At 40.8% G+C, this 27,672-nt stretch overlaps 2 protein-coding genes across 2 annotated transcripts; one reads left to right on the top strand and one right to left on the bottom strand.

The window, feature by feature from the left end:
• Window positions 1-7,894: 7,894 nt before the first annotated feature.
• On the top strand, window positions 7,895-10,901 carry LOC113650066 (trace amine-associated receptor 1). Its single transcript, XM_027158108.2, has one exon. The coding sequence runs from the start codon at window positions 8,603-8,605 to the stop codon at window positions 9,740-9,742; it is 1,140 nt and encodes a 379-aa protein (XP_027013909.1). The 5' UTR covers window positions 7,895-8,602; the 3' UTR covers window positions 9,743-10,901.
• Window positions 10,902-12,664: 1,763 nt separating this feature from the next.
• On the bottom strand, window positions 12,665-27,148 carry adra1d (adrenoceptor alpha 1D). The gene is made up of 2 exons (XM_027158107.2): window positions 25,830-27,148; window positions 12,665-14,798 (listed from the first exon to the last, which is right to left on the bottom strand). Exons 1-2 carry the CDS (start codon window positions 26,758-26,760, stop codon window positions 14,245-14,247), a joined length of 1,485 nt encoding a protein of 494 aa, XP_027013908.1. The 5' UTR covers window positions 26,761-27,148; the 3' UTR covers window positions 12,665-14,244.
• Window positions 27,149-27,672: the final 524 nt, after the last annotated feature.

The following is a 27,672-nucleotide window of genomic DNA, read 5'->3' on the forward strand; positions in this document are numbered from 1 at the left end:
GATGAGGGTGACTTTGTGAAGATCCTGAGACATCTAGAGATGTTCCAGCTCCAGTTAGACTCTGCTATACTAAAGAGGAGCTGTGAACTCCATGTGGTGTTTAAGGACAACATCCTCCTAATCAATACACAATTGTTATTACAAACTGTATATGTCTGTAGAAAGGACATTATTCATAATAACACTATCTAGCGTTTATAACAGTTTATAATCACACCCTACAGAGTCACACAAATGAAGATGGGGTTCCCTTTTGAGTCTGGTTCCTCTCAAGGTTCCATCTAAGGGAGTTTTAGCTCACCGCAGTCACCTCAGTCACCTCAAGCTTGTTCATTGGGGATAAATACAAACACATTTAAATATAAATCTAATATTACTCTTGAATTTTTTACTATATTAAAATTTGTATAATATTAAACATTTTTGTACTATATTTCTTATGTTTTGTAAAGCTGCTCTGAGACAATGTCTATTGTAAAAAGTGCTATAGAAATAAAATTGAATTGAATTGAAAATTGATTGGATATGAGACTAAAACATGATCTTATTTTTCAGACATTTCCTATTAAAACTTCAGCACTTAATCAAATAAATTTAACCCTCAAATACACTTAAATATGGAAATATGGAGAATCGTCTTTAACGAATCCATTTGACTTGCACGAACATTCATCCGAAAGAATCTTACAGATTGTCGGGGAATTAATAACGGTCCGATTAATGCAAATCAGACGGACCGCAGACGTCGAAGAAGCTCTCTAAGTAGATTTAAAATAAAAACATTTCACATGCTTATTTTAAAAGCATTATTAAAGCAACATGAAGAGGAATTGATTAAACTGTAAATCAATTATTTATGGGGCAAGAGGAAACGAGAAGAAGCCGAGATTATTCTTGAGTTTCTGGTGTGGATTTGAAGGTATAGGATTTTTAAAACTTTGCATTCAGTCAGAAAAACAAACAACATTTTAAATGCCACTGTGGCAGCTTCTTGTTTAAAAAGCATTTTTTTTTCCCAAGCTTGGTGCACTAGAGATATTTTTCCCTCCAAAGGTTCCTTTGGGTCATATTTACAATGCTACGCTAATGACCTCACTGTGTATTTGCTTTTAGAGCTTTGCTGGAACAGCAGTAACTCTCAGTACACATATACATTCATTAGGTCAGGTCAGAAAAAAGACAACGGCTGAACGTTAGCACCAGCCCCGGGGATCGTGGTATGTTTCCTCCTGCCACTCTTCATTATGCTCTCTCTTTATAATCTTCTCAGACTGGCAGCTTTCCACCATGCACAGAGGTTTAAACGGCCAGTGAGTTATTACAGGCTGTTTTTACTATCGCTTGAGTCAATAGGTCCCCGAGTGGGTTTCCCGTCATGTGTTAAATCATACATGTGCCATTGTTCTGCCAGACCCGAGCGACCTGAGAGCGATAAGAGAATTCTGCAGGTCAGACAGATTTACTCGCACGTCCTGATACTGTTCCTCAAAGCTTACAAAGCTTAAAGACCCCAAAGCACACTAACCACATAGCAGTTTTCGTTGCTAAATAAGTAATGCTTAAGAGTGCTTGCGTGTTTGACAACGACGACAACAAAAAAGAAACAATTACAGCATAAAAAAATAAATAATTGCAGTAAAATAAAATAAGAACTAAGAACATTATTAACAATTACAGGAAGTATAAGAATAAGAGCTAAGGCAATTAAGAAAAATAAGCTATAATAAAATAGAACAAAACCTACACCGACAATAACTACGGTAACTATAACGATATCAGCAACAATAACAGCAACATAAATAATATTAATAACAGACAATTAATAAGAACATGACTCCCAGTAATATTACAAACAATAAAACAATAATACTGCTTCTGTTATTTGGAATATTACAAATAAATGAGATTTTTCATATATAATCATTCATATTTAATAAAAATATTAACAGTAAATAGATTAACATAAAGAATTATAAACAAAAAGGAGAAAGGATCCAGTTTATTAAATTCATAATTACCGTATCTGAGTCATTCTGTTGGCACCAACATGCTGCTGGCTGTTTCTTTTTAGCTCCTCGCTTAAAAGCACTGCTTCTGCTTACATATGAATGACTGGTCTGTAATAACAATGGCGTGCGAGTGGGTGATCCTTTTATGTGCCTTTTAAAACCCGGGATAATTCATTAGATCAGATGTGATGACACTGGACGGATGGTGGCTACGGCGCTCTGGGTCGTCGTGCGCTTCAGGTATGTAAACCGGAGTGCCTTTCAATACCGCAATCGCTGGAACTTGAGAACATCCAATAATAATCTATGCTGACCTGCTAACAGGATAGATAGAGAATTTTGTATTTGATCAAACAATAACATTTTAGTTGTATAACCCTGACTTTTTTCTGGTGTCCCTCAAGGTTCAGTACTCAATCCAGTTCTGTTTACCCTTCTTAAATTTTCTGTTCTTCTTCTCTTCATGCCATCATCAGAGGTCCAAGCTGTTACTCAGAAGTCATTATGGGAAGACCGAAGCCCTTCATCACCTTTATCCTACATTAGTGTAGCTTTTGGAACCTTACATAATAATTTCTTTACCTAACCAAGTTGTTGTTTTTACTCTTCCTTTAAGACTGCTATATGTAAATGAGCTCATTTTTCATTCACCTTGGTTTGAATTGAGACACACCTCATCTCCACCTGCAAGACATTTAGAGAAAAATCAATGCAAGACATCCTGAAAATCACTAACGAGAAGCGACACAAAAAACAAAGCATAATTACTGCATGAGAGAGAATCGGTAGTGCTTCAGAATTCAGTGAAAACCATCGTCATAGCTCAGTTGTTTTAGCTGCTCGTCTGTACCTTTGTTAGCAAGGAATTTTATGTCCCCAGGAGCTTCAGAAACGAAAAATAACACACTGACAAAGTAACAAGATTAAACATTCTGTTTTCATCCTCGACTTTTTTTTAAAGACATCCAATGGAAAACATGTCTCAACTGTTTAAGGGTAATAGTCAGTCATTTGTGCTGTTAATCCAAATTTCCTGAGTAATGTAGCTGGACCTTTACTTAAACACTGCTGATATCGGTGTCCCTCAAGGCTTAGTACGCGGCCTGTTTCTGTTTAATCAAATTTTTCTGTTTCACTGTAATTATTTCAACGTTCTCAAATTCATATCTTTTATATAGCTTCTTCTATCACTTTGGTATGCAGTAGACACCGAACTCATGCTCTCACAGACCGCGTCAGAGACCCGAGCGATACTCAGAACTAATTACAAATGGCGTCTCGTCACAGAAAGACGAATCCCAGCACAACACAGGTGCTATATATTCCTGGAAATGCATTCTGTCCTTGAATTTGCTTGCTCTCGAGTTTTGCATCTCTGCCTGAGCTCAGGGTTCGGTTCCTCGGATGGAGGATTTTTTTTTAATCTTCCCGAATTTTAGTTACAAATCGAAACCTATTTCATCATGTGGCCATGTTCCATTCAGATGCGTTTGAAGATTCGCATTAAACAGAAATGATTCAGTGAATGTTTTGTGCATAAAAAGCAAAAAATCTCATTAGCATCACAATGGGTGAGTCTGAATACCCTACTGCCCCTTATGCCTGCCCACATTCAAACACAGCTCTGCTTTTGCTGTAATTAATGTAGCACATTCAAATTAGCATGCTCACACACACACACACACACACACACACACGCACACACTGGCACAAACGTGTGCACGCGACCGGACGCGTCTCACCAAACCGAATCACTGGGCGAACATTTGTGAGATCATCAACATCCTCATCATCAGATCATCTGTAGACCCGTCTCAGGAGCTTCTGTCTATCAGGAATGGGCCGAAGGAGGGAAAGAGGAAGCAGCTAAAATACAGAAAAACAAGAATTAGTGAGTATCCCTGAATTTCCCATCTAGTTTTTGTTGTTTGGAGAAATAACAAGAATTGTTTAAATATTCAGTCATTCTAACTTTATTATTATTATTATTATTATTATTATTATTATTATTATTATTATTATTATTGACATTAATATTCATAGTTCCAGCTGCTATATTTTAGGAAGATCAGCATTGTGCCCATGGATCTAATGGGAAAAATAGAGATGCGATGGAAACGGTTGTAGTCGTTACAGTGAAGTCGATTATTTTCCTCCAACTGCGTTTCTTAAAGTGTTTTCTTCATATTTTATCTTAACCATTAGTTTCTCTTGGTTCTTTTTCAACAACAAAAATAAATAAATAAATAAATAAATAGATAGATAGATAGATAGATAGATAGATAGATAGATAGATAGATAGATAGATAGATAGATAGATAGATAAATAAATAAAACGAGCAGCTTGTCATGTATGTGAGAAACCGCCACGTAAAAAGTTACATCTCTACATCTGAGCGTTAAGGGATAAGCCTTCAAACATGAAAGAACAAACAAAAAAGAACTTATTATATAATAACTAGCATATTATTGTTTTAAATGAATCACATGATCATATTGGAGTTATATAAAGGAGTTGTTGGAGAACTGTTTTATACTGTAGAACAAAGCAAGAGCATTAATATGATCCTGCACTGGAAATGTTGAAAAAAAAAAAAAAAGACAATTCTGTGATAAATGCAGATTATATAATAATAATAATAATAATAATAATAATAATAATAATAATAATAATAATAAAACCCATAAACTTTTAAATGCTTCATGCTTCTTCCTTTATATCAGTGATCATTATTTTTGAGAGTTGTTCTTTGTTACTATTAGGAAGGATTTAGAAAAAAAAAATCCATTATTTTCCTTCCTTCTGTAATTTATTCATTCTAAACAGAACTGATGTAAACTTTGCGCTTTTAATTTAAAAATATAAAAAATTTTTCCACGTCTCTTATCTTTCACTGTGGATCAGAGCGTACTGTATAAATGCAGGTAAACGACACCGAACAGCCCGACAGTTCTGTCTTTGTTCCACGGACAGAATTAAAATCCTGCAGAAAATCAGATAAACGACCTGTTTTATTTATTTATTTATTTATTTATTTATTTATTTATTTATTTATTTATTTATTTATTTTTCCCCTGGAGATCAGAAGCTGAACCCGTTCAGAAATAACGAGCCCAGCAATCGAGAGCGTGAGCCATCTGTAAGGACTACAGACGACTTCCTTTGCTCTCTGGAGCGAGTGTTTACCACGAGAAGGGATTTCAATAAATAAAAAAGCACTTTGTAGGTCTTTAAACTTGATACGGAGGTATTTTCGGATTGGGTTTAAACTTTAAAATCAGTCGTGTTCGGGGGGTGGGGGTAGGGGTGGGGGGTGGGTAAGTAGTAGCCTGTATTAAGTGTGCACTCAAAATGATCCTTTATTTATATCTTTTCCTACCAGGGATTTAATTGCTTGGGGAATAGATGGGAAAGGACCACACACACACACACACACACACGCGCGCGCACACACACACGCGCACACACACACACACACACACACACACGCACACACAATATGTCCACACAGGCTGTTCTTAATGAGCAGCCACTTGTGTGTGAGGGTTAAGATGGATGCAGGGATCTAGTCTGTTAGGGGTTCGTGTTGAGATGTTGAGTGCGGAGATGTTGAGCAGAGCTGGCCTTATTGAACTCCACTAATATAATCACCAACTAAAAAACTCCAACTGAAGCATTTCTGGAGTGAGTTAACGGCACAAAGGCAGCCGAGGAAGAGGTTAGAGTAGGACGGAAGGACGGATTTTTTGTTCAGTTCTCTAAATAGATATAAAGGTATAACGATATATTTGTAAATGTTTGAATTGTTGTACCACAATACTATGTAAATGGGGCAGTTGTGGATCAAGTGCTTAAGGCTCAGGGATGTTGATCAGAGGATGGGGATGTTGGGCCCTTGAGTAAGGCCCTTAAAAGTCTTTGAACTGCTGGAGTGTCACAACCCCTTTTTTACAAACCCTAAAACAAAAAACAAACCAAAAAATAAAAGAATTGTAATTGTTCTAAGTTATAACTTGTATAACTTATACGTTATGTAATTGTAATAAGTTTCTCCTATAAAGGCATGTTTAGTGTATAACTATAGAGAAAGTTTGTGTGTGTGATATTAACTTATCCTGCATTAGTTCAGAATGATCGTCATCTAAATTTTATGGACATCCGTGAGTTGTTTTTTTTGTGTGTGACTATTTTGTGTCAGCACAACATTCGTTCCTCCCAGCGGTAGTCATTAAATTTCAATTCTTAATGAACTAAAACCATTTACATGCCCCTCCTCTCTCCATCCTTCCCTCCCACCTAGTTATATTCTCTCCCAGATGTTGTTTACTGGTGTCTGTCACGGGCTGAATCACAGACCAGCCTTGTGGATTTGTCTGAATTCCCCGAACACTCAAATTCGCAAAAATAAATACGACCCAGTCAATCGGAACATGGCAACGGCGCTCATTTATTGTCTCATTGAAAGCTTTAGGGATGATAAGAAGCAGTCGACTGGCTGAGCTCATTTTAAACACTTTCTTTAGTTGTAATGAATGGGATATTGAACATGACTGATAAACTATCCTGAGCTAGCTTGTACAGGAGACTGTGGACTTACTCACATATCGTCGCTGTCGCGCGGAAACCTCCTATCTTCAAATTTTGTCAATTTCATATTTTTTCACATATCGATGCTATCGGTCCGTCCCCACGTGGGTCTGTTATTTTTTTTACAAGTTATTAACCAATCTAAAATCTTGAAAATAGCTTGAGCGCAAATCTCTTAACTTCATTGGACATTTCAACTGTCCACCTCTTCTTCACTCCGCGGGAGATTCGCGGCATATTTCTCCTCAAGAAGAGTCGCAACGAATAGACACGTCTTCTGAGGTAAATGTCTTCATAACACTGGGCTCAAAGAAAAAAATCTTGACCCCCGCTAGTCCTGGTGCTCGTCTGAGGACAGGAATTTAGCGCAAGACAATCCATTGGAACACGGACTAAACCCTGTGCATTGTAGATAAAATACAGGATTCCGCCTGACAGCGACGATATGCAGTTTATAACGAGTATTTCTATTTTGTTTTCCATGCGATCTAAACACACAAGAACAAGACATTTTGGAGTAAAGGTTTACAGCAGAGGTTCATCTCGGTTACCTAACGTCACGCTACAGTAGTTTCCTGTAGATCGTTTCTTTCTGAAAACAAAGTTCTCGACAGGAACCGTTTAAGCAAACGGATCAGACGGATCAGCCTGTCGATCAAATACCTTCTGATCAGGAAGTCGATCAACGATGGAATGAAACTGACACAATATTAGAATTTGAGTTCTTTTAGTCAAACCTCGCTGACAATAAGCTTTAATCATGTTTGGTTCACTGAGCGACATAATCATGAATCATTACTGGCTCATTCGTTCATCGATTTAATGATTCATTTATATTCGATCAGCACTTTTACAATACGATACATTTCGACCCCTTGTTTGCTAATTTTGGCTAAAATCTCTAATCGCTGCTGAAAAATAATCCACCCAAATCTGACCAGCTACTAGTTCAGAAATCTAGTTGAATTAAACCGGTAGACGATCTTCACCAGTCGGTCATTCGGTTTCTGAATGAATATATTAAATGCTAATGTTACAGTGTATTAAAGGCAAGAAAATTATTTGTTGATTCTTTTAATCAAGTAATTAATTGTTGGAAAATGACTTAGTAGCTGATAAATATTACCCACTATTCTGACCAGCTGAAAAAGAAATAAGAGTACACTTTATTTTTCCACCAGTGATTCACCAGGTCTTTGCTATACATCTAGCAATAATAATCTAGAATTTTTATTCTGTTAATTCTTATTTCTTTTATTATTCGTTATTTCCTTTATCATTAATTATGTTTACCTTCTGCTCTATGTTCATGTTCTGTAAAGCTGCTTTGAGACAATGTCTATTGTAAAAAGCACTATACAAATAAACTTGAATTGAATTGAATTGAATACTATGTATTTTGAATAGTACAGTATTTGGTCTGAGACCTGGCAACCCTGTTCATGAGGAATGATTCTTTTAAAATTGTTTACGCCCACTGATGATGTAATATCGTTAGCGTTCTCTTATCACTCATTCGTTGGGACAAATTAGCATGGAGTTGAGTCAGAGATAACGTTACAGTTGTTGATCATTCCCTTTGGAATATTCCAGATGGTTTCACTTTGGCTGTTTGCAGGAGCTCCATTCAGTCCTTGAAAGAGGTTAAATGAAGAGTTTTATGTGTTGGTTCTGGCACATCACCGGCTTGAAAGGCATTGCGCTGCAAGAATACCAGAGTGGCTGAGTGACATTTGTTTGGTTGTTTTGAGCCTGCCATAATCAGATATTGCACAGATCCCTCATTTTTTGGAGGCTTGTGTCACCCTGTGTAAACTTCCAAATGTCTGCTTTCTTTCACAGAACAGATTATTGCCAAGATTAGTAGCAAATAAATCAGACATTGGGAGTGGCATAGCCTAAAACGAACCGGGCATACTAGAAGAAAATACAGCCAACCATGGCCAAAGGGAACATTTAAATACTATTGAGGATTTAAAAATGTGGCCTGTATTTCTCTGATGAAATGATGCTAACTCGCTGCTTATGTTTATTGTTTCTCGTTTCTAAAATTCAGATCTTACCTAACACCATGGCGAACGGCTCAGCGTGGATGGACGGCGGTAATGAGTCATTTGTCGGTGATTTGGAAACGTGTGCCAAAGCAAGGAGCCCAAGTCTTCGAGTAGCTCTGTACAGCTTCATAATCGTTGGAATTTTCTGTACAGTGGTTGGAAACTTTTTAGTGGTGCTGGCTATTGCTTATTTCAAACAGCTCCGCTCTCACACAAACTCCTTTGTCATGTCTCTGGCAGTAGCTGACTTCCTGGTGGGCTTGGTGGTCATGCCTTACAGCATGGTGCGAACCGTCGAAGGCTGCTGGAACTTTGGGAAGACATTCTGTCAGCTGCATTCCAGCCTCGATGTTATGCTCTGCACTGCATCCATCTTCCATTTGAGTTGCATCGCGTTTGACCGATACTACGCTGTCTGTAACCCGCTAGTCTATTCCTTCAAAATGTCCCGGAGTCGTGTGATTCTGCTAATTGTCATATGCTGGGCTGTTCCACTGCTCATCTCCTTTGGTCCCATCCTCCTGGGGCTACACACTCTTGGTGTGGATGTACCCTTGCCTGGGAATGTATGCATCCTTCTCGTAAACCGTGTCTATGCCATCATAGCATCACTAGTGGCATTTTACCTTCCTATGGCCACGATGCTTGTTGCTTACTGGAAGATTTACAAAGCAGCCAAACGACAAGCCATGCAGATAAGTGCTTTAGAAGCTCAGATGGCAACCGGTGCGGGCAAGAGCGCTAGCAAGAAGCAAAAGCACCGCAACTACTTGAGGAGGGAGAGGAAGGCAGCGAAAACCCTCGGTATCATTATAGGTGTCTTCCTGCTCTTCTGGTTGCCTTTCTTCACCGTGAACATCGTGGACCCTTTTATTGAGTACAGAACAACCAGTGTGATATGGGATGTGTTCCTCTGGTTGGGGTATGTGAACTCATCCCTTAATCCTTTCCTATACGGTTTCTTCAACAGGTCTTTCCGTAGGGCTTTCCTAATGATCTTGGGCTGCAGGATATGTCTGCCTGGATCAGTCCCAAGCATGGACCTCTCTCATTCTAGGAAGGATATAAATGAGCGCACAGAGAAACAATAAGTCAGTTATGGTTCCACCTACAGTTCGGAAGTTGCATGTGTTCATTTGGCAGATTCTGTCACATCTTAAGAATAAATACCTTACCAAAGGACCCGATAGCGAGTGGCTAGGATTTAAACCTCACTACCTCACCGCTGAACTACAATTCTACAGACCGATGCTGGACCCGTATAGATGACTTTGTGGACCGATCAAGCTTAGGATAGTCTCAAAGAAAGAATCATGCTTACGTTAAATATCCATGTATAGATTAATGCTTAGAATAAAATATTTTGCTGAATTGACACATTTTAATGATGCAAAATTTATTGTATTAGAGGAAAGGGAATTTTTTTTCATGTATTTTTATTTTAATTATCCTTCATCATCGTGAATATATAAAAATCTCTGTTTATACAACATTTCTTCTTTTACATGCTATCATATATTTTGCTTTAACAATTTCTCTGTCTTTATTGTCTATTTTCTCAGCAAATCCCTTTAATAAATCTTTTTTTTTTTTTTTTGTAATTTATCTTCAGGTTTTAAATATTTTCCCATGCAGTGTTTGTGTTTGCTGTTGAAGAGATTGAGTCTAGTCTGCTTTTTTATTTATAATTCAAAGCTAATGTTATGTACGTATGTATGTATGTATGTATTTATTTATTTATTTATCAGATAATACACTTTTTGCTCTTTTACATTAAATGAACAACCCTTTAAGTCGCTCTGCCCTTCCAGCACATTATTAAAGATGCATAAAGATGTATAAATAAATCTGTGTACGAATTCTGTAAGTCAATAATAATGAAGAAATCTGTGTGGATTTAAATAATAAATCAACAGTTACTCATTTATTTTGGTTTACTTCGGCATAATCCTGCCGATCCTTATTCTCTCCCGTACGCCTCGTCAATTTAATCATCTCGCACAGCCGGCTGCTGTTATTGCTTGATTAAGAATAAGTGATTACACAAAGTCAGTGTCACATGCAGGCTCAAAAAAATGCACACAAGAGTGAAAAAAAAAAGTGCTGTAAAAATAGAAATGTGGAATATGGACATGTTTGCATTATATAATTAGTCTGGAGTTTGATGTACCGGACAGAGGACTGGCACCGAAGAGTCTAGGACGGAGGAGGAGGAGAGAGAGATAGAAAGAGATGAAGAGAGTGTTGTGTGTGTGTGTGAGAGAGAGAGAGAGAGAGAGAGATGAAGAGTGTTGGAGAGAGAGAGAGAGAGAGAGAGAGATGAAGAGTGTTGGAGAGAGAGAGAGATGAAGAGAGAGTTGTGAGAGAGAGAGAGAGAGAGAGAGGGTTGGATAGATAGATGAAGAGTGTTGGAGAGTGATAGAGAGAGATATAGAGGAGGAGAGATATAGAGAGATAGAGATGAGAGAGTGTTGCGGGGGTGGAGATACTCTCTTTCTATATTGTCGCTTGTTTGACGCTTTTTTTCTTCGCCCTATCTCTATCTCTCTCTCTCTCTCTCTCTCTCGCTCCTCTTTTTTTCTCTCTTTTTCTCTCTCTCTTCTCTCTCCTCTCTCTCTCCTCTCTCTCTTCTCTCTTCTCCCTTTTTTCTCTCTCTCTCTCTCTCTCTCTCTCTCTCTCTCTCTCTCTCTCTCTCTCCTCTTCTCTCTTTTTTTTCTCTCTTTTTTCTCTCTCTCTCTCTTCTTCTCTCTCTCTCTCTCTCTCTCTCTCGTCTCTCTCTCTCCTCTCTTCCTCTCGTTTTTTCTCTCTTTTTTTCTCTCTCTCTCTCTTCCTCTCTTTTTTCTCTCTTCTCTCTCTCTCTCTCTCTCTCTCGCTCTCTCTCTCTCTCTCTCTCTCTTCCTCTCTTTTTTCTCTCTTTTTTTCTGCTCTCTCTCTCTTCCTCTCTCTTTTTTGTCTCTCTTTTTTCTCTCTCTCTCTCTCTCTCTCTCTCTCTCTCTCTCCTCTCTTTTTTTCTCTACTCTCTGCTCTCTCATCTTTCTCTTCCTCTCTCTCTCTCTCTCTCTCTCTCATCTCTCTCTCCTCGCTATCTTCCTCTCTTTTGTTTCCTCCTCTTTTTTTCTATCTCTCCTCTATCTTCCTCTCTTTTTTTTCTCATTTTTTTCTCTATCTCTCTCATCTCTCTCACTCTCCTCTCTCTCTCTCTCTTCCTCTCTCTCTCCTCTCTCTCTCTCTTCCTCTCTTTTTTTCTATCTCTCCCTCTCTCCTTCTCCCCATCTTCCCTCGCTCCCTCTCACTCCCAATCTCAAAGATCAAGCTGAGAGAGAGAGAAAGATGGTTAGTTCTGTATAAAATGTTCAGATGTCTTCACAGCTAGTGGAAGTGCAATGTTCTCGCCCCCGTTCTTGCTATTACAGCATGCCATGTTCCCGCTTTCCAAACAGGAAGTCTTTATGATGATTTGCACCAACAGGCGTTCCGTTCCTTTCCCCCTAGCTCGAGCTAATTCGCAGAACTCTGTACCAGTAGAACATAAGGTGACGACATGTCAGTGAACATCAGGGAACAGTTTATGTGATTATTTCCTTTTCCTCAGTTAACATGCTTTTTCCTCGACACCTCCACCTGATCCCGGGTCGGTTTCTGATCCAAGAGGATCACATCCGTCAAAATGTGACCACGTCGCTGCCTTAAACACGAGATGTTTGTTCACAAGAATCTTGCGGTTACTTTTTTAGGTAACACTTAAAAAGCAAAACCGACTCCCACTCGAGATAAAATAAATTGACATCAGGCTTGGATTAGGTTACAACATCACGGCGGTTAAAATCAGCGTACGTCTGGTATGTCCCATGTGTCATTGCTTGGCATAGACAGATGGATCGTGATCCCAGACCTTCACTTACTGTAACTCACTGCAATAGGTTTTTTTTTTCTTCCTAAAACCCTGCAGTTCAGAGGCGCCAGAAGGACGGACTGAAGTCAATAAGCAAAGATGAAATCAAATACATACACGATTTAATTTCTATCCGATTTATTTTTAGTGTTACATCAGACATCGATGGACATCACATCTGCAAATACAAATGAATTCAGAGCAGGTTTTAAGAATCAAAAGGAAAAGTTCTTATGCAGTTGTTGCTTGGTTGCAAGGAAAACTTCCATTTCGAACCAAATAAACGGTCAAAAGATCCGTGTATAGACGTAGTGCCTTCTGTGTTCCGTTTTAAATAATAATAATAATAATAATAATCCGTTCGGGTTAAACCATAAGCACTCTACATACGTAAACGCCACAGTACATCTTGGCAAGTCAGTACATAAATAGCAAGCGGTACCATGGGATTCCTGGTTCCTCAGATATCTCACAGTTGTAGGTAGCTCCCTGTATCTAGGACTTCGGATTCAGAGAATATCTCCGAACTCTGGCATCAAGAAGGAGCTCGTTAGTGGTAATCAGATCGAGATCGTCTTTTAAAGTCACCCCAAACTTTAGGAAATGGGTTCAAATGAAATTTCTCTGGTCTAAACATTTCCCTGCAGTGGTTTCTTAGACTTTTATTCCGGTTGCTAATTTAGTCCGGTTTTAGTGGTTAAAGTCCGTCGTCATGCACGAACTTCGTATATGTGCGTTTATTTAGCAACACGGAATAAACCCGTTTTGATCCCTAGATGGTCAAAACATCTAATTAAAGATCGAAAACTAGACTGAAATTTCATCATAATCTGTACCTGCTGTGCGTCAACATTAAATTTGCTAATTAGTTTATTCAAATTTATTTATATACAAGAAAAGCTAGCGACCGGTGGCTAATTGCATGCACCTGAGATCCGATAAAACAAGGAACCAGAATTCAGACTAATTTCTCCTTCATCTCAACCAGGAACCGAACAAAAGAAAGACAATTTCTCATTAGGGAAAAAAATTAGACATCTTAAATTTCACTGTGTTTTGCAGCCATTGGTCTAAAACAATTCTGCAAGTGTTTTACGGAAGGAGTCTCCGGTGTTAGTGCTCGTATCAGCCTGAGGTCGGACTGACGAGGTTCTGCTGTTTCTCCATAACATCCTCGACATGCTGCGTTACTTTTGACTTCCTCATGATCTCGAGTTCTTGGTCAGATTATTCATTATTTTTGGTTAAGGTTTAATTATAAGTATAAACTCCCCTAAATATTGTCTTTTGTGGGGGAAAAAAAAACAAGGAAGTTAGCAGGGTACGATTAACCGATTACTTTTTTTTATTCGATAACGATAACATTTTATTAAAGTTTTGGGTGACTTTAAAGGAGTGTATTGAAAGGCCACATGGATGTACAGAAGGTGCAGTCTGTTTAGATGCCACATGATGGCACTTTGTTGTGTCTAGAAAGTAAAGCAGTAGTTTTACTTTAAAACACCTTCTGTGTTCACTTCTGAAAGTCAAATGCTTAAATTACCCCTGTGAAAATAAATGGCTGTCCTTCTTCTTCTTCTTTTAGATTAAAACCAAAACATTTACTTGTCTGGTCTTGAGTTGTACTGTATCTCTTAAAAGAGTGTGCTTTTGTCGAGATGCCCGTTTCACATGTCTGTCTGCGAGCAACTCGCCTCTGTTTTAGATGTCTGTCTCCTTCAAGCCGTAACATTCCGTCAGATCGTATATCTGATACCCGCTTGGCTCGCTGCACTCGCCGTAGATCCCCATGGACACTGTATCGATCTCGGTCCTATCGAACGATGGCTTCGAACTCTTCCCTGCACCGTTCTTGATCTTGTTAGACAAGTTGTTCATCTTCTCCTTCAGCTGGAAGGAAGACTTCTGCAAAGGAGGGAAGAAGCTCCAGCTTTTCAGGTTCAGGGAGCGACTTTTGCTCCGACATGAGAAAATCGAGCTGCTGCAAGAATCATGGAGGGAGAAACCTGGCTGATAGTCACCCCGCAAGTCTCTGGCTGGGGCCCTGAGGGCTGTACGCCATCGCTGGTCGTAGAAGCGGCGTAAGCTGCGGCGTCGACGGTGACACTGGCAGCGGAGAAGGCGGGTGAAGGCGCGCTGGAATTCTTTACTAGAGCAGGGATAGATGACCGGGTTGATGCAGCTGTTAAAGTAACCAAGCCAGAAGATGACTTTAAACACCATGTCTGAAGGTTTCAGGGCAGGGAAGAAAGATCCTGGGGTGGAAAGAGAGAGAGAGAGAGAGGGATTGTTTAATTGAAACAGGTCCTCGGTCCAACGATAAACTTACTGTCATCGGATCTGCTTCAAATGACACTTTACAGTACATACTTTACACAGTTTACATGGCTGGTTAATAAGAGAATTAAGAGAAACTGGGGCTTGATATTAGACTCAGTTTGTCTGGTTTGCCGAGCTGAGCTGAAGTGAGAGTGACGTGACATACGGCTAAGTATGGTGAGCCATACTCAGAATTCGTTCTCTGCATTTAACCCATACAAAGTGCACACACACACAGCAGTGAACACACACACACACCATAAACACACACCCGGAGCAGTGGGCAGCCATTTATGCTGTGGTGCCCGGGGAACAGTTGGGGGTCGTTCGGTGCCTTGCTCAAGGGCACCTCAGTCGTGGCCAGCCCGAGACTTGAACCCACAACCTTAGGGTTAGGAGTCAGACCCTGTAACCATTAGGCCACGACTTTAAGACTGTGCCTCCTTCCTGAAGATGTGAGAGTCTGTGATCCTTCTGTGATTAATATGGGTTCTATTAGGTAATATTACATTTGTATTATTTTGACTGTTTTTTTTCTGTTAGGCTAATAAGATTTGACAAAGCCCCATAGGAGTAAAATATGATAATAAAATGCTCATTTGACTTGGATCTGCTTTACGTTTTCTCAGCTTTCACCTGGGAACTTTCATTCTCACTCGTCCTTTCATGTTTCTGTTCGTTCCTCGCTCTCGGACACATACACACACACAAACATGGTGCACTTTGGCAGGCTGCCTTATCACCAGCTGGCCTTGTGCCCTGTATGTAGGGAGTAAGGGAACTGCCGTGTCACACTATCACATAAAACAGTTGTCAGATCTGCCAGCCTTCGGACGCCATGCAGCCATTCTGACTATACAAGAGGTCAGGGTCGCTACCTATCAGTGGCCGGGTTTATAAATGCCCCAGTAGGGCTGTTATTAAAATCACACTGTAGCACTGCTTCTGTCTTATCTCTTTGATCACGGGGCAACAATAAAGGCTTTAATGAAGGTGTATTTTCCGTCAGGTTCTTCCTTCAAAGCTCTTAGCTAGTCTCAGGATGATGATCTAAAAGTGTCGGAAATGAACAAATTACCAAAACTTTTGGCACCTTATCAAAGCTCCAGCTGTATGGGTTTTGGTTGCTATGCAACACTAAACATAGGGTTATCCAGGAGCAAGGATGGGAATCTGTGTTGAAGAATATCAGAAGCTACAGGCACTAGAACGTCATACATATGATTACCACTAACGAGCTCAAACATGACATACGTATGTGTAAACGAATGCTGTACATTTTGACGTCTTTAAACGATCAGACAAAAGATCGAAACGTATATCCGAAACGTATATCCGGTGTCGGAGATGGAACAGTGGCGTCATTAGCAGTGTAAGAATCATGCGTTTGCTTTTACTCCCTTTACCGAGTGTTGAAGTGAACGAACCCCATCTCTGGTGAGTTCGTGTTTAGTTAGAAATATTATGACCTCATCTCGGTTCCCATAAATCAAGATCCGTCACCTCGGCAGACACATGAACAAAAGGTTCTGTTTTCTTATTAGGAGTATGTTCACACTATCGCATTCCTCAACACGCGTTTTCAGCTCACTCTTCTGATTTGATACTCCTGAGCTACAAGTGATAGGAATCCTGTGAAATTATACACCGGCTGTACGAGATGAGCCATGATAAATAAAACTTATAAACTTGAATAATGTGAACTATGACAACATTTAAAACGGAAAACCTAATGAGGGATAAGTCAGGAACACTCAGGTCTTATCCACACTTTTATGGATACTTTAGGGAAGAACACCAAATCCTGACAATTACATAAAAAATCCACTGTATGGAAAATTAGTAAAAAATTGATTGTAAAATAAACAAACAAACAAACAAACAAACAAATAAATAAATAAATAAATGAGGCAAACAGCAACAGTTTGTAAAATTCAATAAAAATGCTCATATGTTTTTGAGTATATATATTAATTTATAGGGCAAATTAATTTATAATAAATTTAAAATATAATTAATTAAATATAATTAATTTCTAGCCTTTATTTTATTTTTTATTTTATTTTCATTTCTTTCTTTTTTTTCATTTCATGCTTGAAAATGTTTTATCTGAAAATCACAGATTGGAAATCAGTAAAATATTTAAAAATTCTACTTCTTGATCTTATATTTGCTTTATATTTGTTTTAGTAAGAAATATTACCCTCGTGATTTCTGTGATAATTTCCCTTGCTAATCTATTTTCTATCTCTGAGGTAAACAATACAATAAAAAGCGCAGACATCGTTTGAAGTAAATATGAAGCAATGATACTGTTAAAGCTGCTGAGCTCCTTCCATTTGTCCTACTACAGAAATATGGACATGTTACATTTCACATGTATTTTTAGAAACATCCTAAATGTAGACAAATAGCCTTAAGCTAAGTTTGGCCTTGGCCTGATTTAATTATTTCCCTTGGCATGATATTTTTTATAAATTCTCCTTCACAGTGGGGTGTTCTCAGTGGTATGGGAAAATAAAAACACATTACTCACAAAATACAGTTATGAGTCTGTAATAAAATATCAGCATGGCATCCCAGGGCCTATTGGACGGAAGCTTTATTTTGGCCTGTAGCAGCTGGATTGTTCTGCATTTTAAGTATAGACCAGAATATTAACACATTGCTTAAACATAACATTAGCTGATGATTCAGGACACAGAACACAGTCAGATACAAACAATCAACAAATTGTTTTACTTCCCAGTGAACCACAAATATCTGATTACGTCTAATCAAGGTTAATGTTGTTCTTACAGTCTGTGGTCCAAAGTATACACAGGAATTGGCTGCTTACCCAAAGTCTACATGCAGGTCACTGGAATTTCTTTTCTTTTAACATAAAGTGGGCGGAGTTATATATTTTTGGAAGCTTATGTAAGATTCGTCGACGCATCTTTCATCAAAACTTTACAGTTGTGAATGATAAAACCTAGCAAGTGAAGCGAAATAGCAAGTAATAGCTGGCTAAGTACAATAGGTGAAAACTAACCCAGCAAACTAAAACCTACTGACCAGAAGCTAGCCTAACGAAAGGAAACCGAGAACGCAAGCAAACCGAGTGAGATGTCCGAAAGATTTTAAAGTGAAAGCTAATCAAGCGAGTAACAAACAATTACAGAATAAAAGCTAAACAAGGGAGCAAAACAAAAACTATCAACTAAATGTAAGTTAACCAGTAGGAAAAAGCTAACATAACAAATAAAACAAAACAAGTGAGACCGAAAATGAACAAAGGCTTGTCTATTCAGTGCTAGCTAAGATAGCAAGGCAATAACTAGCGATAAATCTAACGAATATCTAGTAATAAAATACAACGTTTGCAAATAAATGCAGAAGACAACAGAATGCTAGTCTGCTGAGTAAAATTTGACCTAGATGTGAAAGCTAAGCTAACAAGTAAACGTTTTTACCAGCTAAAGTAATAAGGAAGCTAGTCTTGTTAGCAGTTAGTCTCTCAGGCTGATGCTATCAATCAGGAATGTTCACTGAAGTAATAGGCCACGCCCACATATATTAAAAATATACTAGATGGAATATATCATGCCTCAGATTGGAATTTATTGGTTTTTGTATTCTTATTAAAATATGAAACTTTGCTTATATATAGCTTTTAAACATTTTAATTATTTTTTATTTTTAAGTTTTGCAATGCAGCATTTATGTGTTTTTTCCCAAAAGAACCACACTTAAAGGTTCCTCGCGGGATATTGGCTTCCTGAAGGGGCTTTAATTGAAAAGCTCACTAAAAGGGAAGACACTCTTGTAACTGAAGCACCCTTTAAGCTTATAGAGTTTGAGAGCAGCAGCTTTGAGCTTTTCTCTAGATCTCTGAAACATCTCAATAATTTTACCAGTAGTTTGCTGTGTCCTCTGGTAGCTATTGGGGAAAATAAATATTTATGTGTTTTAGGAGATTTTCAGGAAAGGATTTTAATTTTCAAAACAATACAAAACACAGAGGACCTTCGTGGAGCTCCGAAGAAAACCTCAACACCTTTAAAAATGTTTCATTTAGAATCCTAAAGTTCGGAAGTTTGACAGTTAGTTACAGACTAAGATAAAACAGGAACGTCTGGTCTGGTTTTCAGTGTACAGTCGACAAGTGCGTTTACTCCTGAAGGAATTTTAACCAAGCCCTTCTAACCAAGCCCACCTGCTCTCGCAGACACTTTTGATCAATCCTACCAAATCACACAGATAATGGTATCCAATCCCACTAACCCCTGCCCACAAATTCACCAATCCCACTAACCCCTGCCCACACATTCACCAATCCCACTAACCCCTGCCCACACATTCACCAATCCCACTAACCCCTTCCCACACATTCACCAATCCCACTCACCCCTGCCCACACATTCACCAATCCCACTAACCCCTGCCCACACATTCACCAATCCCACTCACCCCTGCCCACACATTCACCAATCCCACTAACCCCTGCCCACACATTCACCAATCCCACTAACCCCTTCCCACACATTCACCAATCCCACTCACCCCTGCCCACACATTCACCAATCACACTAACCCCTGCCCACACATTCACCAATCACACTCACCCCTGCCCACACATTCACCAATCCCACTAACCTCTTCCCACACATTCACCAATCCCACTCACCCCTTCCCACACATTCACCAATCACACTAACCCCTGCCCACAAATTCACCAATCCCACTAACCCCTTCCCACACATTCACCAATCCCACTCACCCCTGCCCACACATTCACCAATCCCACTAACCCCTGCCCACAAATTCACCAATCCCACTCACCTCTGCCCACAAATTCACCAATCCCACTCACCCCTGCCCACAAATTCACCAATCACACTCACCCCTGCCCACAAATTCACCAATCCCACTCACCCCTGCCCACACATTCACCAATCCCACTAACCCCTGCCCACACATTCACCAATCCCACTCACCCCTGCCCACACATTCACCAATCCCACTCACCCCTGCCCACACATTCACCAATCCCACTCACCCCTTCCCATACATTCACCAATCCCACTCACCCCTTCCCACACATTCACCAATCCCACTAACCCCTTCCCACAAATTCACCAATCCCACTAACCCCTTCCCACACATTCACCAATCCCACTCACCCCTGCCCACACATTCACCAATCCCACTAACCTCTTCCCACACATTCACCAATCCCACTCACCCCTTCCCACACATTCACCAATCACACTAACCCCTGCCCACAAATTCACCAATCCCACTAACCCCTTCCCACACATTCACCAATCCCACTCACCCCTGCCCACACATTCACCAATCCCACTAACCTCTTCCCACACATTCACCAATCCCACTCACCCCTGCCCACACATTCACCAATCACACTCACCCCTGCCCACAAATTCACCAATCACACTCACCCCTGCCCACAAATTCACCAATCCCACTCACCCCTGCCCACACATTCACCAATCCCACTAACCCCTGCCCACACATTCACCAATCCCACTCACCCCTGCCCACACATTCACCAATCCCACTCACCCCTGCCCACACATTCACCAATCCCACTCACCCCTTCCCATACATTCACCAATCCCACTCACCCCTTCCCACACATTCACCAATCCCACTAACCCCTTCCCACAAATTCACCAATCCCACTAACCCCTTCCCACACATTCACCAATCCCACTCACCCCTGCCCACACATTCACCAATCCCACTAACCCCTTCCCACACATTCACCAATCCCACTCACCCCTGCCCACACATTCACCAATCACACTAACCCCTGCCCACACATTCACCAATCACACTCACCCCTGCCCACACATTCACCAATCCCACTAACCTCTTCCCACACATTCACCAATCCCACTCACCCCTTCCCACACATTCACCAATCACACTAACCCCTGCCCACAAATTCACCAATCCCACTAACCCCTTCCCACACATTCACCAATCCCACTCACCCCTGCCCACACATTCACCAATCCCACTAACCTCTTCCCACACATTCACCAATCCCACTCACCCCTGCCCACACATTCACCAATCACACTAACCCCTGCCCACAAATTCACCAATCCCACTCACCTCTGCCCACAAATTCACCAATCCCACTCACCCCTGCCCACAAATTCACCAATTACACTCACCCCTGCCCACAAATTCACCAATCCCACTCACCCCTGCCCAAAATTTAACCAATCACACTAACCCCTTCCCACACATTCACCAATCCCACTCACCCCTTCCCACACATTCACCAATCACACTAACCCCTTCCCACAAATTCACCAATCCCACTAACCCCTTCCCACACATTCACCAATCCCACTAACCCCTGCCCACAAATTCACCAATCCCACTCACCTCTGCCCACAAATTCACCAATCCCACTCACCCCTGCCCACAAATTCACCAATCACACTCACCCCTGCCCACAAATTCACCAATCCCACTCACCCCTGCCCACAAATTCACCAATCACACTAACCCCTTCCCACAAATTCACCAATCCCACTCACCCCTGCCCACACATTCACCAATCCCACTCACCCCTGCCCACAAATTCACCAATCACACTCACCCCTGCCCACACATTCACCAATCCCACTCACCCCTGCCCACAAATTCACCAATCACACTCACCCCTGCCCACACATTCACCAATCCCACTCACCACTGCCCACACATTCACCAATCACACTAACCCCTGCCCACAAATTCACCAATCCCACTCACCCCTGCCCACAAATTCACCAATCACACTAACCCCTGCCCACAAATTCACCAATCACACTAACCCCTGCCCACAAATTCACCAATCCCACTCACCCCTGCCCACACATTCACCAATCCCACTCACCCCTGCCCACAAATTCACCAATCCCACTCACCCCTGCCCACACATTCACCAATCCCACTCACCCCTGCCCACACATTCACCAATCCCACTCACCCCTGCCCACACATTCACCAATCACAAGCACTCTTGCATATAAAATGGAGCAATCAAAGGTACTCTTCCTAGCACTGCTAGGCTGCCACTGGCTAGTGCCAGGCTCTTGAGTAAGGCCCTTAAACCCTTCCTGCTACAGGGGTGCTGTATCACGGCTGACCATGCTTAGTGACCCCATGTTCTAAAAGTTGGGACATGCAAAGAAAGGATTTCACAGTTGTATATATGCAACAATTTATAATGTATATGCTTCACCACACTTCACACTTTATCCTGTCCAATCCAAAAGTCTGTCTGGACCAATCCCAATTACTCCCAAAAACATTCCTGACCAATCCTGAGCATCTCATTGTCTATCTCTGAAGCCTTTACTTTGGGTCCTGTGGCATCTCAGTCTCAGTGGCATCTAAGGGATATTAAGTGTAGTTTGTAAGATCCGCCCTAAGCCTAAGCAATACTTTCCTTAAAAAAAAAAAAAAAGGTTTTACTGAAAAAAATCTTTTAATCAGAAGATGTAAATATATACACTTTATATCGTAAAATTCTCAGACAAAAGGAAGTAAGTGAATTCAGCTAATTTTAGCCTCCACACTTCTTTCTTTCCCTCCAGCTGGTGTGTGTGTGTGTGTGTGTGTGTGTGTGTGTGTGTGTGTGTGTGTGGGTGTGCGCGTGTGTGCGTGTGCGTGCACATGCGTGTGTGTGTGTGTGAGAGTGTGTGTGTGACTGTGTGTGTGTGTGTGTGTGCGTGTGTGTGTGTGTGTGTGTGTGTGTGTGTGTTTCTATTGTCTGACCTCTTCAACTCAGCATGATTACAGCAAAATACAGAGCAGGTCAGATGGGAATAGTTGGCATATTTATTGGCAAAGCTCATGCTTATATCCTTCGGCAACATGCAAACCTCTGGCAGTGGAAAAGATTTAGCTAGCACAGTCTCCAGTCTGCATTAATGTGGAATTTCTACCACACTGTTTGCTCAGACCTCACCCTCAGATTCTATCAGACCGGGCCTGCAAGAAACGAGACTCAAATACTAGGAGGCATTGGGCATAATTATGTTCGTGCATGTGTGTGCATATGAGAAATGCTGCACTGGCCAACGAAGAGCAGCATAATTCAGTTAAAATGGATTCAGAAGAATTCACAGGACTTTGATAATCTTGTTAGAGCTAAATATTAGCAACATCAGCCAATTACTGTTAATCAAGACGATTTCCTTCAGAATTTTGAGAGATATTTTTACCAGATTTAATTTCAAGCCACACTTTTATCCTGCCTCTCTCTCTCTCTCTCTCTCTCTCTCTCTCTCATTTTCTTATCCGAACTTCTCGGGTCACGGGGAGCCTGTGCCCATCTCAGGCGTCATCGGGCATCGAGGCAGGATACACCCTGGACGGAGTGCCAACCCATCACAGGGCACACACACACTCTCATTCACTCACACACTCACACACTACGGACAATTTTCCAGAGATGCCAATCAACCTACCATGCATGTCTGTGGACCGGGGGAGGAAACCGGAGTACCCGGAGGAAACCCCCGAGGCACGGGGAGAACATGCAAACTCCACACACACAAGGTGGAGGTGGGAATCGAACCCCCGACCCTGAAGGTGTGAGGCTAACATGCTAACCGCTAAGCCACCATGCCTCACAATTTAGCCTATGTTTTTTAAAATAATATCCATTGTGAACGGAGTTTAATTATAGAACCCGTGGCTGAATATGTGAATGGCAGCTTGCCTTTTGTTCCTTCACCCTTTAAATTATTTCCATTTCTGACGCATGAAATCCTTTAGCCCTGATTAATTAACAGTAACCCCATGTAGAATTCACTCAGGGATGAGATAAGGGATGGAGGGATAAATCATGGCCAGGCTTACCTTACTGTAATTAGCACTGATTGTTACACTGTTCGTTATGCAACATGGTGAAAGCTTTGGCCCTTAAAAGCCTCCTTCATCCCTTTCATAAATCAGAGAATTTAAGCATCGGTTCTCCAGCTAAACAACTGTCGACCACTTCTGCTCGGCTATTTATTCTGGTACGCACGATAAATCTTTCAATCAATTCTCAAAACACATGTGAATACAAAATAGAAAGCTGTAGAGAAAGAGCTGCAGAGAGAATACACATTTACACCAGACCCTGCTTAAATGTTTGACATGGACATCTACCCAGGTCTACAGCTTAATGCGTGACCTACCAGAAGATCTCAAGGTTTCTTTAGATATTTAAGGATTCTCAGTTACTTTTTTAAAAAAAGCTCTGTTCTCAGTGGGTTCCTTGCAATGTTAAGGGTTCTTTGCTTCTAAGCAGCACATTTTTTTTTACAAAGAAGATTAAAAACTGCTGCATATGTGTGCAGTACAATCTCCACATTATTGATCTTCTTAATAACAAGAACCCTAATATCTAGACCATGTCTTTAGAATCTAACTGTTCATGCTACACTCTAAATTTATTCTTATGGCCTGTTTGACCTGTAAAAGTTCTTAGCTCCACAAAAAATCCAAAAATGGTTCTGAAAAATACTAAACATGGAGCTTATTAATAAGGAAACACTGTTGCTGTGTTCTACATAAATCCTTAATGGGATCTCTGAGTAGGGCAAGTGCACTTAGAGCATTTAACGGATGTAAACTGTGTATGCACCTTGCATAGTGAGAGAGGTAAATAAAAATGTCATTACATTAAAATAATAAATCATGTGAGGAATAAAAATGCAGTCAAATCCAACACGAGGTGATGGATTACGTGATGAATCGCACGTGAAGCTCATGCGACTGTTCTGAAACTCGGTCCCATTCTCTCTTATTTATTTAGACTTAAAAACAGAAAAACAGGAACATTTTGTTCCCTGAGGAACATCCGGTGTGTTCGCTCAGCGGTGCATCAGCGCCCTTAAGCTCTAAATATGTTCCTTAAGTGATGTTCAGGAGCATCCAAAATTCTTGATTTAAAACTTGCGTACAGTATTTTTGTGAAAACAACTTACACGTGTGATCTTAGTGTGCCTAAAGGTTTGCATGTGCTTTGAGTATTTATAGGTATTTAATAGGTCAACAGGTAAGCGCATGCGCAATGCCTTAACCGACGTGCAGTTCTACAGTATACATGTTGTCGCAGTTTGATGCTCCTGGAAAATCTGCAGTGTTTAATTAGGGCTTATTTTACTCAGTTGAAGTGTAATGAGTGGATTACGGTCTTTAGCTGTTCATCTGTATGTTTAACACTGGAGATTTTGCAGAGTGTGTGTTTGCACAGGACGCGTTCATGCGCTTTTAGTAAACAGGTTGAGGGGAAAATGCATGCGTGCGTGTGCAGAAAAGCTCAGAGTGTGTGTTGGAGTGTGTTGGTGATTATCTGTGCTACTTTAAAACGTGCATAAATAAATAAATAAATAAATAAATAAATAAATAAATAAATAAATAAATAAATAAATAAATAAATACCAGTGCTCAAAATAAAAAGAGGCAAAGTCTGTGCTTGTTAAGATAAACATTTAAACATTATATAAAGAGCAAAAAATACAAATATATATATATATATATATATATATATATATATATATATATATATATATATATATATATATATATATAAAAACATTTAAACAAAACATTAAAAAAAAACATTAAAAAAAACATTAAAATGAAATATAAAACCCAGTGTTCAGGTGTAAAAATGATGCACGAATGTGCACTTAATTATCTGTCCCCAAAAAGGCAGAACTTGAAAAGAAGGTATCCAACAAATGAAAAACAAGTAAAAATAAATGCACCACCTCCCCGTTTAAAAGTTACAAGGGGTTTTTGTACAATTTTATATTAAATAAAGATGATTTTTGGAGCTAATACCGTATGTAATTAATACAAATTAATTCTTTGCTGCTCCTGTAATGTATTTTATTTCCTTTACGCGCCGAACTCCACAATAATTCCACACAATAATTCCACACAGAAACATCACCTACCTAGAGGCAAGACGAAGAAAAACGGGAGCCAACACACAATGAACATCCCGACCACGATGGCCAGAGTTTTGGCAGCTTTTTTCTCTCTGGAGAACTTCATAAGGCGCACAGAGAGCGAGCTGCGCAGCGGATGGTTCTTGCTTTTCGAGCTCGCGCCGGCGTCATCCGGTGAGCTCCGGCAGTGGATCCGCAGTACCACCTCCATGGATTTGTTCCTTTCTCGCTTCACTCCTGCTTCCAGGCTCTTAGTGGTCCTCCGAGCCACGACATACACCCGAAAGTACATGACAAGGATGACCATGAGAGGGAGGTAGAAAGAGAAGAGCGAAGAGAACAGCGCGTAACCAGGCTCCTCGGTGATGCTGCAGATGCTCTCATCCGACGGCGGAGGTTCCTTCCAGCCTAAAAGCGGCCCCACCGAGATGACCACCGAGGAGACCCAGACAAGCACCAGGATGACCCCGGCTTTGCGTTCGGTCATGATCGCTGGGTATTTGAGGCAGTGTTTGACTCCTATGTATCGGTCTACGGAGATGATGCACAGGCTGAGGATAGACGCGGTGCAGCACAACACGTCCACAGCAGCCCAGATGTTGCAAAACACGCGTCCAAACACCCAACATCCAAACACCTCCAGAGACGCGGAGAAGGGCAACACCACGACGCTCAGGAGCAAATCCGCGATGGCTAAATTGACTATAAAAAAGTTGGTCACCGTCTGCAGGTGTTTGTTGCACAAAACGGACAGGATAACCAAAATGTTCCCGACGATCGCAGCCAGGATGAAGACAGCCAGGAAGATTCCCACCGACACGACCTGCGCGTCCAACACGGTGCCGGCGCACGTCGCGTTTCCGCTGTTGTTGTTGGAAATCTCGGCGAAAGACAAATTGAGCGCTTCATGACTCTGGTTCAGATTAGACAATGTCATTTTGAAACTCCATAAAGAAAAGTTTACACGTGTGTTCCACTGGCGTCGAGGCTCATTTTAAAGCGCAGCACACTTTCTTTTTCCATAGCTGAGAGAGAAACGCGCTCCTTCCATCCATCCCGTACCCTCATTCACTCGAGTGCCACTTTCAGCGATTTTAAATACATCCTGGAATCTTCTCCCAGGTCCAAATTCTCAAGCTGAGACTAATTCACGTGTCGAGTCATCTGAGGTAGAGGGCTCTTTAGCGCCAGACGCACTGTCAGGTTTGTCACTGGTGTTAGTGGTTCGTGTTCAGCGCGTTCTCCACACTGGACGCGCGTAACCCTTGTGAACAGGTTCTCCTCCCAAATTAGTGACGCGCCTCACCAATCATGCACTTCATCACAACACCACCAGAGGGACGAGAGCACAGGAGGATCACTGGTACAATGGGGCCAAGTGTTTTCAGGGGAAAAAAGCTCATGCATGCTCAAAAACACGCTAGACGTCGACAGATGACGTCACGAAAGGCACAATTTGCATATTATTTCCAGCATCGTGATCATATGCATTGCAAAATTTGCTTCTTGAAGAAAGACGCTTAGAAGAAAATGGAATCCACATATATGGTTTATTTACAGGATTCACACACAATTACATCATATGTGATCAGTGATTGGTTGTTGGGAACAGTGGTGGTCAGTGATTGGCCATTTAGAGTCGGTCCACAGAGTATTTTCCCTAAGTCTTGGGCATCATCAAGATGTTTTCTGGCAAATCTTAGACGCGCCTTTATGTTATTTCTTTGGATCTCGGCATGATGTGTAGCTCCTGAGGACCTTTTAGTCTACTTCACTTTGTCACTCAGGTCTTATTTAAGTTACTTATTGATTGTGAACAGGTGTGGCAGTAATCAGGTCTGGGTGTGGC

The sequence above is a fragment of the Tachysurus fulvidraco genome, chromosome 7 (assembly GCF_022655615.1).
Source record: "Tachysurus fulvidraco isolate hzauxx_2018 chromosome 7, HZAU_PFXX_2.0, whole genome shotgun sequence".
NCBI classification, from domain to species: Eukaryota; Metazoa; Chordata; class Actinopteri; order Siluriformes; family Bagridae; genus Tachysurus; species Tachysurus fulvidraco.

Excerpts from the sequence above, each read along its gene's own strand:
- adra1d (XM_027158107.2), bottom strand. The coding sequence starts at position 26,760 with ATGACATTGTCTAATCTGAACCAGAGTCATGAAGCGCTCAATTTGTCT. Across the intron at positions 14,799-25,829 it reads TTTCTTCGTCTTGCCTCTAG|GATCTTTCTTCCCTGCCCTG; the intron begins GTAGGTGATGTT and ends TTTCCACCCCAG.
- LOC113650066 (XM_027158108.2), top strand. The coding sequence starts at position 8,603 with ATGATGCTAACTCGCTGCTTATGTTTATTGTTTCTCGTTTCTAAAATT.